Genomic DNA, 14,296 nt, shown 5'->3' on the forward strand with positions numbered 1-14,296 from the left:
CATGATGCCTTGCCTGTCTCCTTCGCAACCAAGATGGTAGCTACTTATCTATATAGCTATTAAATCCTCGCCATACATACATGGCAACCTATTTTGGGGCGACGCAGCCCATCCTTTCAAACTAGCCAATCTACTTAGTAACCTAGCTTGTAGTTACCCACCTATGTTGCTAGCGTGCCGCCTAGCCGACTTAATGATCATCTTTGCTGGTAGCTACTCTCCCATGTCACCGTCATATTTTCGAGCTACGTACTTAGCAACTTAGCTAACAGTTAGCCACGTATATCACGAGCATGTGACGCACATACCAACTAAATAGCTGTGCATGGAACCTAATAGTAACTGTTCTTGATCTGGCTAAAGTTTAGCTAGCAGCTAAATGTTGCTAGGCAACGTGCTGGTGAGATAGGAAGGAGAGGAGCTACAAGCTCGGATGCTAAGTAGTAATTCATTGATGTCGGGTATGATTCACTAAATCATCCAGTGTAGGAAATATGATGTTTGTGGATAATCCCATTTTTTAGCCGACCGATGCTAGCATTTAGCTCAGTGTAGTTTTAGCATAGCTGGCCATTAATCCTATCGGGGGGCCTTTAATGTGCATCAGACCAGAAGGCAAGTATCCATTAAGGGATGAATTTGGCCGAGCTCGACGACGGCGTCCATCATCTCGACCCCCTCCCCAGCCCCATCCGTCATCTACGACCGAGACTTTCTTGGCTCGCCGCCTCCGACGCTGCACGGCTTCCATTTGGCCTCCCGTTCGGCCGCATTTGCATACAACACGAGTCGTTACACGCCACCCGGCGACCGGTCGCCGAGTCCCCTTTGGCCGTGCGGGGGCTCGGAAAAGCTGTCGCCGATCTGCTCCGGAGGAGCTCGCAGTGTGAAGTATTCGCTCGAGAGGACCTTTAAACGAACCTTTACATCACATGAAATACATTTGGCAGTACTGGATGACACGCAGAGTATTATTTTGCATACGTGCCGTTATCCGACGACGACAGCGTCGCGGAATTTCTGGAATACGCAATTCAAAAGATGTTGGTCATGATGTCAAAATGACGCATCAATCACCGCAGCCGACAGCTGTTCCGAAGCGGATTCCAAAATGTTCACTTTCCGACTACCGATAAAAATATCTCTAACCAATACAGATACCGTTCCGGTGCGATATCGGCGATAATCTTACATGTTCTTTGTTTCCCACCTGATCCGATATTTGTTTTGTTGCTGACGCGGGACCCATTTCTGATCTCAAAAGATCGGATCAGGACATCCGGAAGTCACCATATACGAATCGTTGTGCATCAATTATTACAGTAAACGGCCGCTCAAAATATTTGGTACACATGCATACCTTTTGGCGTCATAGCTTAATGGTCACGCAATTGTTACTACGGTGAGCAAGTCAGTCATGATGTTTATGAAACAGTAACTTACGTTTTGTAAAATCCAAAATATTCAATGGTTCGCATTCCTTTCGTGCGTAGTTCCGTCTTTGTGGTTTTCCCGTAACCCTTTGGAAAAATACCACTAAACGCCGCTGGTCTCAAAATGCGGCTCAAAACGACCCAGATTGTCAGTTTTGCCCCCCCCCCCCCCCCGAAAGGCCCTTAAACCGAGATAAAGTGTAATAGAGCCATTATGCTCATGTCGGAATGTCTCGTCATTATTTTATATTTTTTTAAGTGTCTGGTCACAGAACATTTTCCCGATTCCACACCGGCGGCGGCATCATTACAAGCAAAGCGGCGGGACAAATTGTCCCCGAGCAAGTGAGCGAATTTATGTCCAAGTGTGCCTAATGGCGTCATTTGTAGCGTTGATGCTAATGCGCTATTAGTGTGTTCCGTTGAGCTGAGCTCAGCTCAGGTGCGTTCAAGGAACTCGCTGAACCTTTTTCGGGCCCAGTCAAGAGCAAGACTCAACACGCAGAGACGCGGCGAACTCTAGCGGCGGACGACAGAACTACACCCCGTGGCCCCTTCTTTTGAGAACAAATTGTAAACATGAACATGACAGCATATGAAAATAGCATTTACCGTGAAGACATTAGCAGTCCGTAAACGTTAAAATGCATTTCAAATACACCGAACCGATTTTCCAATCAACACAGTGAAAAATGGATTGAAAGAGCAGTAAGCAGCGATTGAAAACCAGTTTTTCCTCAACACGTGAGGCCCTTTGATAGGTGAGCTTTACTTACTGCAGCCGACGGGATTTGACTGAATGCCAAAAGACTGCGAGCACGGTCAAAGGATGATCACCAACTTTAACGCGCAAGTTTTATAAATTGTATTACGGATGAAATAGATTCGTACGTACGGAGCCCCGAAAGGGACATTGAAAAAATGTTTTTCCCTCATTGTAATGAGCATGTCTTTATAATAAAGTCCCAGATGAAAATAGATTCTTGCCTAGAAATGCAAACTGAAATGAATAAGGATCTTTTATACATGCAATGGACTAGTTACTCATTACAATGAGAAAATGTTCTCATTACAATGAGAAGTTTTTTTTGGTTCAATGTCCCTTTAGGGCCGTGGTTCCCAAGGTGGGGTCCACCGACCCCCAGGACGTGAAAAACGTCTTTCCAGGGGGTCCGTGATGTGAAGACGAAAAAACAAAATCGTCTGGAAGCTAATCAGGATGTGAGAATTGCCCTTTCCAGTCTTGAACCACGTTTTGATTTATTGTGCAAAAATAAAAAAGCAAGATCACGTGAGGCACTAAAATTTTGTATTTCTTTGTACCAGAATGGCATAGCCGTGTCCAGCACGACATTATTGGCGAAAGTTGAGGTCGGGGGTCCGGGCCCAGGTTGACTTTGGGAACCACTGCTTTCATAACGTGTATATCGTATCCATTCAAAAACGTTTTAATTTCTTCTTTTTGTAAATGATTAAAACGCATGAATTTGACAACAATTATTAACGTCATGTTTCGTTATCAGTAAATAATCCAGACATTTTTACAAGTAATTGCTCGTGAACTCTTACCTCGTTATTGCCGACCCTGTCCGGGCGGAGGATCCTGCCCCTCAACACCGGGAGTCGTGGACGTACACAAGGGATGAAGTCCGGAACGTTCCTTGGCCCTGGGTTGACATCCGAGTGTACCAGCTGTGAAAAAGCTCCTTTTCCTTGCTTCGAGTTGGTTGACGTGTTTTTGTCGTTTTGCGTGAACTTTAGCAGCTCGATCGATTTTGCGAATGAAGTCGCTGAACAGTGGTAACTTCCTTCTTTCCACCTGGATCGACCAGTTCCCGTTCCATCAGAACTTATTTTTTGACCTATCTATCAATTTCTTCCCTCTCGAGCGCCGCCATCGTGTTTACTTGCATAGGGCGCCGACAAGCGTTTTCATCGGTCCGGAGGAACACAGTCGACCAATCAACAGACACGAATCAAATTTTCCACCTCGCTTTGCAAAAGTCGGATCGGAAAATCATCGAGTGCGGATTCTGGCACGGGTTACGGTCAGAATATTGCAGAAAAACGGAAAATATATATATATTTTTTTTATCTATGCAATTTAAAAAGATGGAATTCCGCCTATAAACGGAAAAATCACGTGCCCGCTACAGTGGACACGCCAGTCTTGATACCAAAGTTGTGAAAAGTCTGGACGCATACAAATACTTCGTTGCTGGATCTGTTCTCAATCACGAATCATAAATAAATGGAGCCACTCAGATTTTTTCAATACAAATACCAATATTTAAATAAATGATGCCTGGTTTTGCACAAATTCGCATTCATTCCCTATGATTGGGGGAAAAAAAAAAAAAAAAAAAAAGAGAGTGAGTCAGCTCCTCGTACTCGGAAGCGTATTGTGGCCACACAACCTTCGGTATACCTCTCCGTGACAGATGTTTTTTTTTTTTTTTTTTTTAAATATACATTGCTCTCAAATGAGTCCAATGCGTATTTAAAAAAAGAAAATAGACCGCTGGGATAGGCTTCAGCACCCGTACGCGGAAGCGTGCTGCGGCCACACGTTAACCTGTGTGACCGACGGTTTATTCTCTATTTTTAATTACGCATTGGACTCATTTGAGAAAAATGCATATTAAAAAAAAAAAAAAAAAATCTGTCAGGGAGAGGTTTACTAAAGTTTAACATGTGGCCGCAACACGCTTCCGTGTACGTTGGAGACGACTCCCTGTCTTTTTTTTTTTTTAAATATACATTGCTCTCAAATGAGTCCAATGCGTATTTAAAAAAAGAAAATAGACCGCTGGGATAGGCTTCAGCACCCGTACGCGGAAGCGTGCTGCGGCCACACGTTAACCTGTGTGACCGACGGTTTATTCTCTATTTTTAATTACGCATTGGACTCATTTGAGAAAAATGCATATTAAAAAAAAAAAAAAAAAATCTGTCAGGGAGAGGTTTACTAAAGTTTAACATGTGGCCGCAACACGCTTCCGTGTACGTTGGAGACGACTCCCTGTCTTTTTTTTTTTTTAAATATACATTGCTCTCAAATGAGTCCAATGCGTATTAAAAAAAGAAAATAGACCGCTGGGATAGGCTTCAGCACCCGTACGCGGAAGCGTGCTGCGGCCACACGTTAACCTGTGTGACCGACGGTTTATTCTCTATTTTTAATTACGCATTGGACTCATTTGAGAAAAATGCATATTAAAAAAAAAAAAAAAAAATCTGTCAGGGAGAGGTTTACTAAAGTTTAACATGTGGCCGCAACACGCTTCCGTGTACGTTGGAGACGACTCCCTGTAATTTTGTTCTCAAATGAGCCAACTTGGCATTATAAATACTTCTTGGTAATTTGAGATTGACAAAACTAATTCCCACTCGACCTTTTCCGGTCTTTTCAGATGGTATTCCATGGAATGATAACTTTGAATATCTGTCTCGACTGTTGTGACAAGCAACAGCACAAACGGGTCGGCAAGAGCTCTAAAGAACGACTTTTGAAGACGTCCACGCCGTAGTCGCTGACTGATGAAAAGACACAAAGAAAAATAGCTTTTGAAGACCTCTCCACTCTAGTAAAAGCTTTTGAACAACTAAGTGCACACTGTAGTGACTGATGTGCAAAAAAAGGCTAACAAAAATACTTTGGGCTTTTTTTGAACGGAAGCAGAGAGTAGCTTGCCGTGGACCGAACAAGCCTTGAAACCAAAGATTGAATTGCTAGCGACTGTTGTGTTCCTAATTAACCTTCAAGCTCATCAGCCACAATCAATAGTTTTTCCCTCTAATTGAGACGGAGTAATTATCAGGCTGCATTCGTCTGCTTAATGAAACAATGTTCCGATACGCCTGCGGCGGAAAGTTTAATTGAGTCCCCCCCCACCCCCCCCCGACACGGTCCAGACTTTGCAGCCTCAGAGCGGCGAATGGGCGCTTCGGACTGCTGGAGCGGACACTTTTCTCGCCGGCGGACTTTTGCCGATCGTCTGGTGGGAGGCGTCGGGAGGTTTTTCGCCGGTCGAGTGCGCGCTGATGACCGACGTGCAGGTAATATTTGCGGCGAATGACAAAGGGCTATTAGGGCCGCACCAGGCGGGGGTGGAGGGGGAGGGGGCCGGGAAATTATGCAATGATGAGGATGTCATCTTGTAAAAATGAAGTCATATATTCCAGAAATGAAAAAGATGAAATGTTACAAAAATACATTTGCACGTTTTGAAGAGAAGAATGTTTTTCTATTTTGAAAAATGTCGCCATAGTCCTTGAACAAAAACACAAATAAAGAGAATGTGTGAACTGTTTTGTAATATTGCAACTTTTTTCCTAGATAAGATCCGGCATCACACTTGTGAAGATTTTTTCTCACAAAAAATATTTTTTCTCAAAAGCATACTCTTTCAGACGTTTTCCCCCCCAAGGCAACATTTTTCAAATATTACAAGCTTTTTTTTAAATATGGCACCCCCCCTCTAAATAATAGTTTGTCCTCTGAAATGTAGCTACTTCATTTCACACAGTTTCTTCAAATATTATGCCTTTTCCCTCGATAAAAAAAATATGAATTCTCCAGAGGTGTTGACTTCCCCCCCCCCTATGAAATACTGTACATACTCGGAAATATGCAACTTTTATAAAGAATTTTTATTGTTTTTTCCCCAGTTAATTTTTCTTTAAAAGATCCATCCATTTTTTTGCTTCTCATGGTCTGATTTTTTTCATCTAAGAATGAGCAACTCTCCCTAAAAAATACAGTACTTATTTTGACTTGTAATATTACAATCATATTTCCTAGAATATTCTTTTTTTTTTTTTTTAAGAGTATATGACTTGTTACCCCTCAAAAATATACTAATCACTCCCTCTCCAACATATTACTTGTTAAGGAAATAATGGAAAAAAAAATCTTTTAAGTTTAGGAATTCTTTCCATGAAAAATTACCTTTTTGAATCATTTTTTTCCGAGACAATATAACAAAAATCCAGCAAAAATTATTCACATTTTTTCCTCCTTCCCAAAATTATTTTTTTCTCAAATTCTGAAAATGTGCTGTTTTTCATCATGACTTATCCTCAGAAAAACTAATCAGGAATTTTCTTTATATTCTGAAATTCTACTTAAAAAATACAGTACTTATTTTGACATGTAATATTACAATCACATTTCCTAGAATATTCTTTTTTTATTTTTACTGAGTTTATGACTTGTTACCCCTCAACAATATACTAATCACTCCCTCTCCAACATATTACTTGTTGAGGAAATAATGAAAAAAAAAATCTTTTAAGTTGAGGAATTCTTTCCATGAAAAATTACCTTTTTGAATCATTTTTTTCCCGAGACAACATAACAAAAATCCAGCAAAAATTATTCACATTTTTTCCTCCTTCCCAAAATTATATATTTTTTCTCAAATTCTGAAAATATGCTATGTTTTTTCATCATGACTTATTCTGAGGAAAACTAATCAGGAATTCTCTTTATATTCTGAATTTCTCTCTCAAAATTATACAATGTTTTCTCTAAAATAGCTTACATTTTTAATGGGGAATACAGAATACTACTTTTTGTCTTGTAATTTTTTTTTCCCTCCCTCCAGCAATTATATATATATATATATATATATATATATATTATATATATATATATATATATATATTCCCCCCCCCCCCCCCTTCCTTGGTCTCGGTCTAAAGACAAGAGTGCTCCTCCAGTTTGCTAAATATTGCAGCACAATAAAAATTTCAAAGATAGCATTTCAAGTGAAGACGTTTATGTCTGAAATGGAAGCGGACGTGATGAATACAAAAAAAAAAATGGAAAGCTTAGCGCGCCGCGCAAGTGTGACAATAATAATGATAACAATCCTCTTAAAAAGGCACTACGAGTTGTACGACCCTGGACTAAACACTTGCGTGGTCACGCTCCCAAAAATTCCTCTAAGGTGGACGTCGGACGACGGTCATGTATTGGAGACATCGGACTTCTCAAAAATCGCTCATGAAAATAGGCCAAATGATTTTACAGTTGCCACACCAGCTAAAGAACCGTGTCCCAATACGCACATTTGTGCAATTCACCGTTGAGACGTGCGTGCGGTTCTGTGCGAGCTTACTCCGCTGATATTTGGTCCGTACAGATTTCCGCCGCCGCCTCCGACCTGTGCTTCTGTAAACAAGCTCTGGAAATGTAGCGTATAAAACATATCTCATCATCACATCTGATGAGTTTGTCAGTTCCTTGAAAGGTGCTCGGTGACTCGAAAAGTCTCCCCCCCGGGTTCGCAGTCCAGTTTTGTCCCAGCATAATAAAAGGCGACACTATTACCTGTAAACAACGTTGGAATCCAGCATGTGTGTGTTGGTCCTCCCTCCCCAACGTGGGCTCAGGTGGTTTTGGGGTAGATCTTCTCATAGAAGAAGCTCTGCGGCAGCACCAGGAGCTCGCCGTCCTTCTCCCGGACGGCGTGCGCGCGCGCAAACTGGAACTGCTCCAGCGCAAACTCGTAGAACTCGTTCTCCAGCTTCCAGATCTTGGACTGCTGCAGCTTGGCCACCGTCTCCCGGGTGGGGAGCTTCTTCTCGGTGGTCTTGCGCAGGTGCGACTTCTTACCTGGGGCGACACAGCCGGGAGATGCAGGCCTCTTTACAGATGCCACATCTGGAGTAACATGTCCCGCGACATACGGTTGTATTGGTCCGAGTAAACGTCGGCTTTACAGATGCCACATCTGGAGGACACGCGACACTACCGGTTTCGGCTCAACAGACAGCGGGTCAATCGACTACAGTAAAGCCTCGGTTCTCGAACGTCCCCGTTTCCGTTTTTTTGCTTCTGTTTTCGAACGAAAATCGGGACTCGAACGCCCCAGACAAAACCCGTAGATAACCAGACCAGCTGACCCACAACACGCTTTGCTGAGAATTCCAACGTCGCCGAAAGAACCCGGAAATAACATCGCACGCGGCGCAAGCAGTTGACCCACCGACGACGTGTTTTGTCATTGTCAATTCGAACCCACCCTCGCGTACATTTGAAGCAAAAAATATATTTCAGAAATTACTTTATTATATAAAGTATTTAAACTACAAATGTATTTCTACTATGCAGTTTATTATCAGGAAAAGCTAAAAAAAAAAAAAAAAGCTTTAAAAAAGCCCAATTTTTTTAGGCTTGGAACGCATTATTTCTTTTTTCCATTCATTGTAACGGGAAACATCGACTTGGTTTTCGAACAAATCACTTCTTGAACCGTTTTGTGGTCGAGAATCGAGGTGTCACTGTATTTTCTTGTTTTTTTTTTGGACCCAAACTCCAAGATGCATCCTTAGCCGTGGGCCGCGAGGTAGTTTACCCGTCTTGTAGAGGTCGGTGGCGCCCTTGAAGAAGCGCGGCAGCGTCGCCTCCAGGATCATGACGAAGTCCTCCAGCTCCTCGGTCACGCCCACCACCAAGTACTCGTTGACCAAGTTGTACTTGGCCTGCTCCAGCGCCCAGCGACTGCCCACATTCCTGCACATTTTATGAAATGCGCACAAGCGATTCTTTTATTTTTAACTATCGACGTGTGCGTGTCGAGCTTTTTTCTCAAGTCACGTTTCTGTCAGGGCGACTGGGAAAATTCTGCAAATCTATGGAAGTAAATTAGTGCCACCAGGATTTGAATTTGAAATGCCACAGAAAACTGGATTTGAATTTGAAATGTAAAGAGATCACATTTTCAATCGTTGCTGCAATTCGCTGTCTAAAACCAAAACCAAACAGCCAGCCAATGGCAGTTACGCTTTCGTAGTATGTGACGTCACGTGACTAATAAAGCGTAACTGCGATTGGCTGCCTGCTCGGTTCTGACCTGGTGGCACGGACGGTGAACTTTAGACAGCAAATTGTATCCGGTTGAATTGTTAACATTGAAAAGTTACACTGAAATACAACTATTGCAAATGTGATCACTTTACATTTCAAACTCAAATCCTGTTTTCTGCGGAATTTCAAACTCAAAACCCGGTGGCACGTATCTACCACGATACAAATCTTCCGTACGAGCGGCAGTTAAGCTTCACGCGAACAAACAGTGCAAACCACCGTAAGACGGCTGACAAACCTAGCATGGACATTGCGGCTTTATATCCCTTCACGCAGTGGATATTGGAACGCGAAAAAGTGGAGCAAAACCCTTAGGACAATGAAACCATTTTTACAGGTACATACGTTTTATCCTTTGCAAAGGACAATTAATATTACTGCAGCCTGCTAAGTCAGTTGAGAAATTGTTCAGTCTTTGTCTTGGTTATACTGCTCCCAAGTGGCCAAAGAGGAGCATAACCTGCTTTAAGTTATTTGTAGAAAATGGAATTCTTTCAATTCAATGATCTCATCAGTAGATGCGTACGTATTCTAAAGTGCTATTTTTGTCGTTAAAATCAAATGATCGTTTTGTTTTTTGGGGGAGAGGTCATTGGAAGGACGTAATGGCATTTGGCTTCATTTCAACGGGAAATATGGTTTATAATAGAGCCAGTAAGAGTCTGTTCTGACCAGCACTCAGAATGGTGCCCACAGAAGAAGGGAATCTGCAGCCAGAGTTTCTCGGGGGCGCAGTCGGAGCCGGCGGACGCCACGCACTCGTCGAAAGTCTGAAGGACGCAAAGCGGGAAAAGGAAACGTTCGTTGAGGCTTTCAAACCGTTCCCGCGCAGCTTTCAAGATGCGTCGAGGCACACCTTCTTGTCACCTTGCTTCCTCCGCCGCAGGCCCGGCCGGTAGTCGTCTCCGAAGCGCAGGAAGTAGTAGTAGGACACCAGGCGCTCGATGGGGTCTCGCACCACGTTGATGTACAGGGGCTTCGCCTCGATGCCGTACCTAAACACGAGCAGCTTTACTGGTGTGCCGAGCGTCGGCACCGGCGACGGCGGCTCTCACTTGGAGAAGTCCAGGTAGGCCACGTGGCCGTGGTAGAAGGCCGGCTTCATTCCTCGCCACGAGGTGACGTTGTGGACAAAACGCATCTACGTTCAACAGAAAAACGTCACTTTTCTTGGCCGCATTGTCTCATCGCTTTCAATTCTCTTGTCCGCTTTAGAAAGCCAAGTTGGCTTTCTGCCGCTCCGTCGCTCACAGTGATGTTTACGGAGGTTAACGTGTGGCCGCAACACGCTTCCGTGTACGGGGACTGAAGCCTATCCCAGCGGATTATTTTCTTTTTTCAAATACGCAGTGCACTCATTGGAGAACAATGCATATTTAAATAAAAACGTGTCACGGAGATGTTTACCAAAGTTTAACGTGTGGACGCAACACGCTTCCGTGTACGTTGGAGACGACTCCCTGTCGTATTTTTTTTTTTTTTTTTGTAAACGCATTGTCAACCCGTCATCCCCCCCACCCCCAAATCAGAGTTAATGAATGCGAGTTTATGTAAAGCCAGGTGTCATTTATTGAAATATTGGTATTTGTATTGGAAATAATCTGAGTGGCTCCATCACTGTGTGGGATTTATTCTTGATTGAGAACAGATCCAGCAACGAAGTATTTGTATGCATCCAGACTTTTCTACGCTTTCAAACTTTTCTGTGTAAATCTCGACAACTTCCTCACCAGACACGTGTGTAGATCCAGTTGTCCAAGACAAGCGGAACCATCGACTTCGGCAATAAATATGGGTCCTCTATGCCAAGTGTCTTTCATTTTTCCACGCACTTTTGTTTATTATCACCTTCTAAATCACAGGTGTCAAACTCCAGGCCCGGGGGCCAGAGCTGGCCCACCACATGATTTCATGTGGCCCGCAAAGCCAAATCTCGAGTGTCAATTTCCATGATTCTTGTAAAAATCTGCACCAAAATTTAAAATTGTCATATATCATAAATGATAAAGTTGCGATATTACAAGCATTTTTTGTGCTACCAAACGTGAATAGTTGAAAAACACATTCCCCATGATTTCTGATTCCAAAACTAGTTGATAAATTGATTATGTAATATGATGAGATGACTAAATATTTTTGCTTCACAGCCATTAACGGCCCTCTGGGGGAATCCAGAACAACAATGTGGCCCGCGAGGAAAATGAGTTCTTAACGTTTAACGTTATCAGACAAAACTCTGGGCAACGTGCTCTAAGACGTATTTTCGTTACGTCTCGACATTGAGCAATGCTCTGCTTGACCGGCAATACGGCCAGTTACGCGACTTTGGTGACGTAGGTGCACGAGCTCTATACGTTTAGAATTGTCTATTCTACGATTATCCCACTGATTCCCTGGCTAGAAATGCTTTAGCTTTATTAATTAAACGGAAAAAAATTTGCACGTAACGTGTCGGTAACACTGTTTGTCCACTTGGGGTCGCCACCCTCACATGGCAGCGGGAGCAGCCGGATAGTTGCTGAGTTTATTTGCCAGCTGGATTTCTCTTGGTCCCATCAAGTACTTAAAGGTGTTGAGTTATCTCCTGATATTGTTATTTTTTGCTCTCTTCCCTCACTGTTTCCTCGAAAACCAAATACCAGCAGGTGCCGTTTTTCACCTCTTGTATTGCTTTTTGCAAACTATGCATATGTTCCAATTACGGTTGTCTCATTAGTGCTTTTTCGAACACCACTTTTTTTTTTTTTTTCTTTACATTTTTGTTTATCTGTTCGGTGTCTTCAAATTATGTGTTGTCTTTTAGTTGTACAATACAGTGGTTAACATTTCTTTATATTTATGAAAACATTCCCTGGAGAGTGAACACCCACCATTGACAAATAGTGACAATATGCGAGTCAACGCCCATCCAAAAGGTTTGCAATTGCATAAAGACGACACAAGATGGGACCGAAGCAATTATTATATACGAGATACAACTTTGGCCCGAGCACAAAAACATAATTAGCAGAAGATCAGTCAAGAGACGACGGGAGGGCGTCGGGTCATACCTGGTCCTGCAGGGACATGACGGGGTTATTCTTGCTGGTGTTGATGTGCAACACGTGGAAGCGGTTCCTGGCGCACAGGTCGTAGGCGATGTTGGTGAAGGACGTGCTGGCCGTCTTGGGCACCCGGTTGTAAATGACCACAGTGTCGTCGTCCTCCTCTGAGATGTTGCGACCGCCGTCTTCGCCGCCACGCTGCTGCTGCTGCTGCTGCTGCTGCTCCGCCTCGGACAACTCGTGTCTGGCCATCGCTCGCTCTGGTGGATAAACGCACAGCGACGTATTCCACTTTCAAGATAAAAATTGAACTGCACTCAGGCAGTGTTTTTACACTCTAACAATAATTGCCTTTAAGTCTTTTAAACGTGATTACGTCATCAGGTGACATGTAGGCCACCATAAGGACGTTAAATGATTACTTATCCCCAATGTAATCCTTATGTGTGGGCGCCTATTTCCTTACCCGTTACGCCATTTGACACTTGATTAGATACACTGGCACAGTTTACAGAGGAAGCAGTTATATCTATGATATACTACACAAAATGAAGCAAGAGACATTCTTTAGGAGATTGCAGTCTGTCGATAAAAGCATTTAATACTGATTATACTCAATATAATGTCATTTTAACACTATCGAACAGTACATTCATTGAAAGGCAACTCTGATTAAGTTTAACATCTCACACTAATTAATATGGATAGTGTGATTTTTAAAAACAAGGTTACCTTTTGTAAAGAATCATTAAAAAAAAAAAAAAAAAAACAGTAGATGCCCTGTAGATCCATATTTCTTTTTTTTTTTAATATTACAAAAAATGTTCCGAATCATTTAATTAGCTTTTTCTCCGGGAAAACTGGAATATTTTGTGGGGAACCAAAGCCTTATCTAGATTTACAAGGTCGCACATTACTGCTCATCTTACCTAACTTGGCTCTGGACTCCTCCAGTCTTTGGATCTGGTTCTCGATGAAGAGCACGGTGACGCCGAAGGTCAGCACGGCCAAAAGCTGCAACTTGGGCGGCATCATGACCCTGAAGAGCCCCATCAAGCATCCACGACGAGCATCACCACCGCCGGGGCAAGGAAGGGAAACAACCCTCGGCCCGCTCCGCTCGCCGACACAGTAGCCGTCGGGTGTTGGCTGACTTTGACCACGTAAATCAAAGTAAAAGGATTCCGCCCCCACGATTAGAGACTCAAATCTGCAGTTCAAGTAGGGTCGAACTGGTTAGCTTCCGTGCTACATGCTAGTCATGTTGGCCTCAACTTCATGCTCACATTTCAGTTTACAAACAGCCTTTTTAGACCCGGCCTGAATCTTAAAATCCACCGAAATTTGATTGTTACACGTGAAGCGCGTACGAACGCGAGGAAACTGCAGTTAAATGCGATGTAAACAATTGTTTTGGCGTTGCAGGGCAGATGTTAGCTTGGAGCAGAAAGTAGCGCGTGAGACGTCATTTCCGGATCGCTCTTCTTCGTGCAAAAATGCAGGAAGATGATCCGGCGTTTGAGATGGGGTACGCTTGCAAAACAAAACGATGACGTAGAATAATTCCATTATTCTTATATTATTAGATTATACACGACGTGATCATTATTAATATTATATCCTGCGTCATTTTAACGAACTTATAACTAATTGTCTGATAGAAAAACAAACCAATGGTGTAGAATAATTACATTGTTATATTATTATATTATATATTATTATTATCATCACTATTATATTCTACGTCATTTAAACAAACTCATATTTAATCGTCTGATACAAAAACAAACCAATGGCGTAGAATAATTATATTATTGTTGTATTATTATATGATGTATTATTATTATTATTACTATTATATTCTACGTCATTGAAACAAACTCATACTTAATTTTCTGATACGTCCATCCATCCCTCCATCTTCTACCGCTTATCCGAGCTCG

General features: G+C 42.6%; 1 protein-coding gene across 1 annotated transcript; it reads right to left on the minus strand.

Moving 5' to 3' along the window:
* Nucleotides 1-7,113: 7,113 nt before the first annotated feature.
* On the minus strand, nucleotides 7,114-13,860 carry hs2st1b (heparan sulfate 2-O-sulfotransferase 1b). The gene is made up of 7 exons (XM_061825292.1): nucleotides 13,283-13,860; nucleotides 12,360-12,613; nucleotides 10,365-10,450; nucleotides 10,166-10,304; nucleotides 9,982-10,079; nucleotides 8,798-8,955; nucleotides 7,114-8,055 (listed from the first exon to the last, which is right to left on the minus strand). Exons 1-7 carry the CDS (start codon nucleotides 13,404-13,406, stop codon nucleotides 7,829-7,831), a joined length of 1,086 nt encoding a protein of 361 aa, XP_061681276.1. The 5' UTR covers nucleotides 13,407-13,860; the 3' UTR covers nucleotides 7,114-7,828.
* Nucleotides 13,861-14,296: the final 436 nt, after the last annotated feature.

This window comes from Syngnathoides biaculeatus, chromosome 7 (genome assembly GCF_019802595.1).
Source record: "Syngnathoides biaculeatus isolate LvHL_M chromosome 7, ASM1980259v1, whole genome shotgun sequence".
Lineage (NCBI taxonomy): Eukaryota > Metazoa > Chordata > Actinopteri > Syngnathiformes > Syngnathidae > Syngnathoides > Syngnathoides biaculeatus.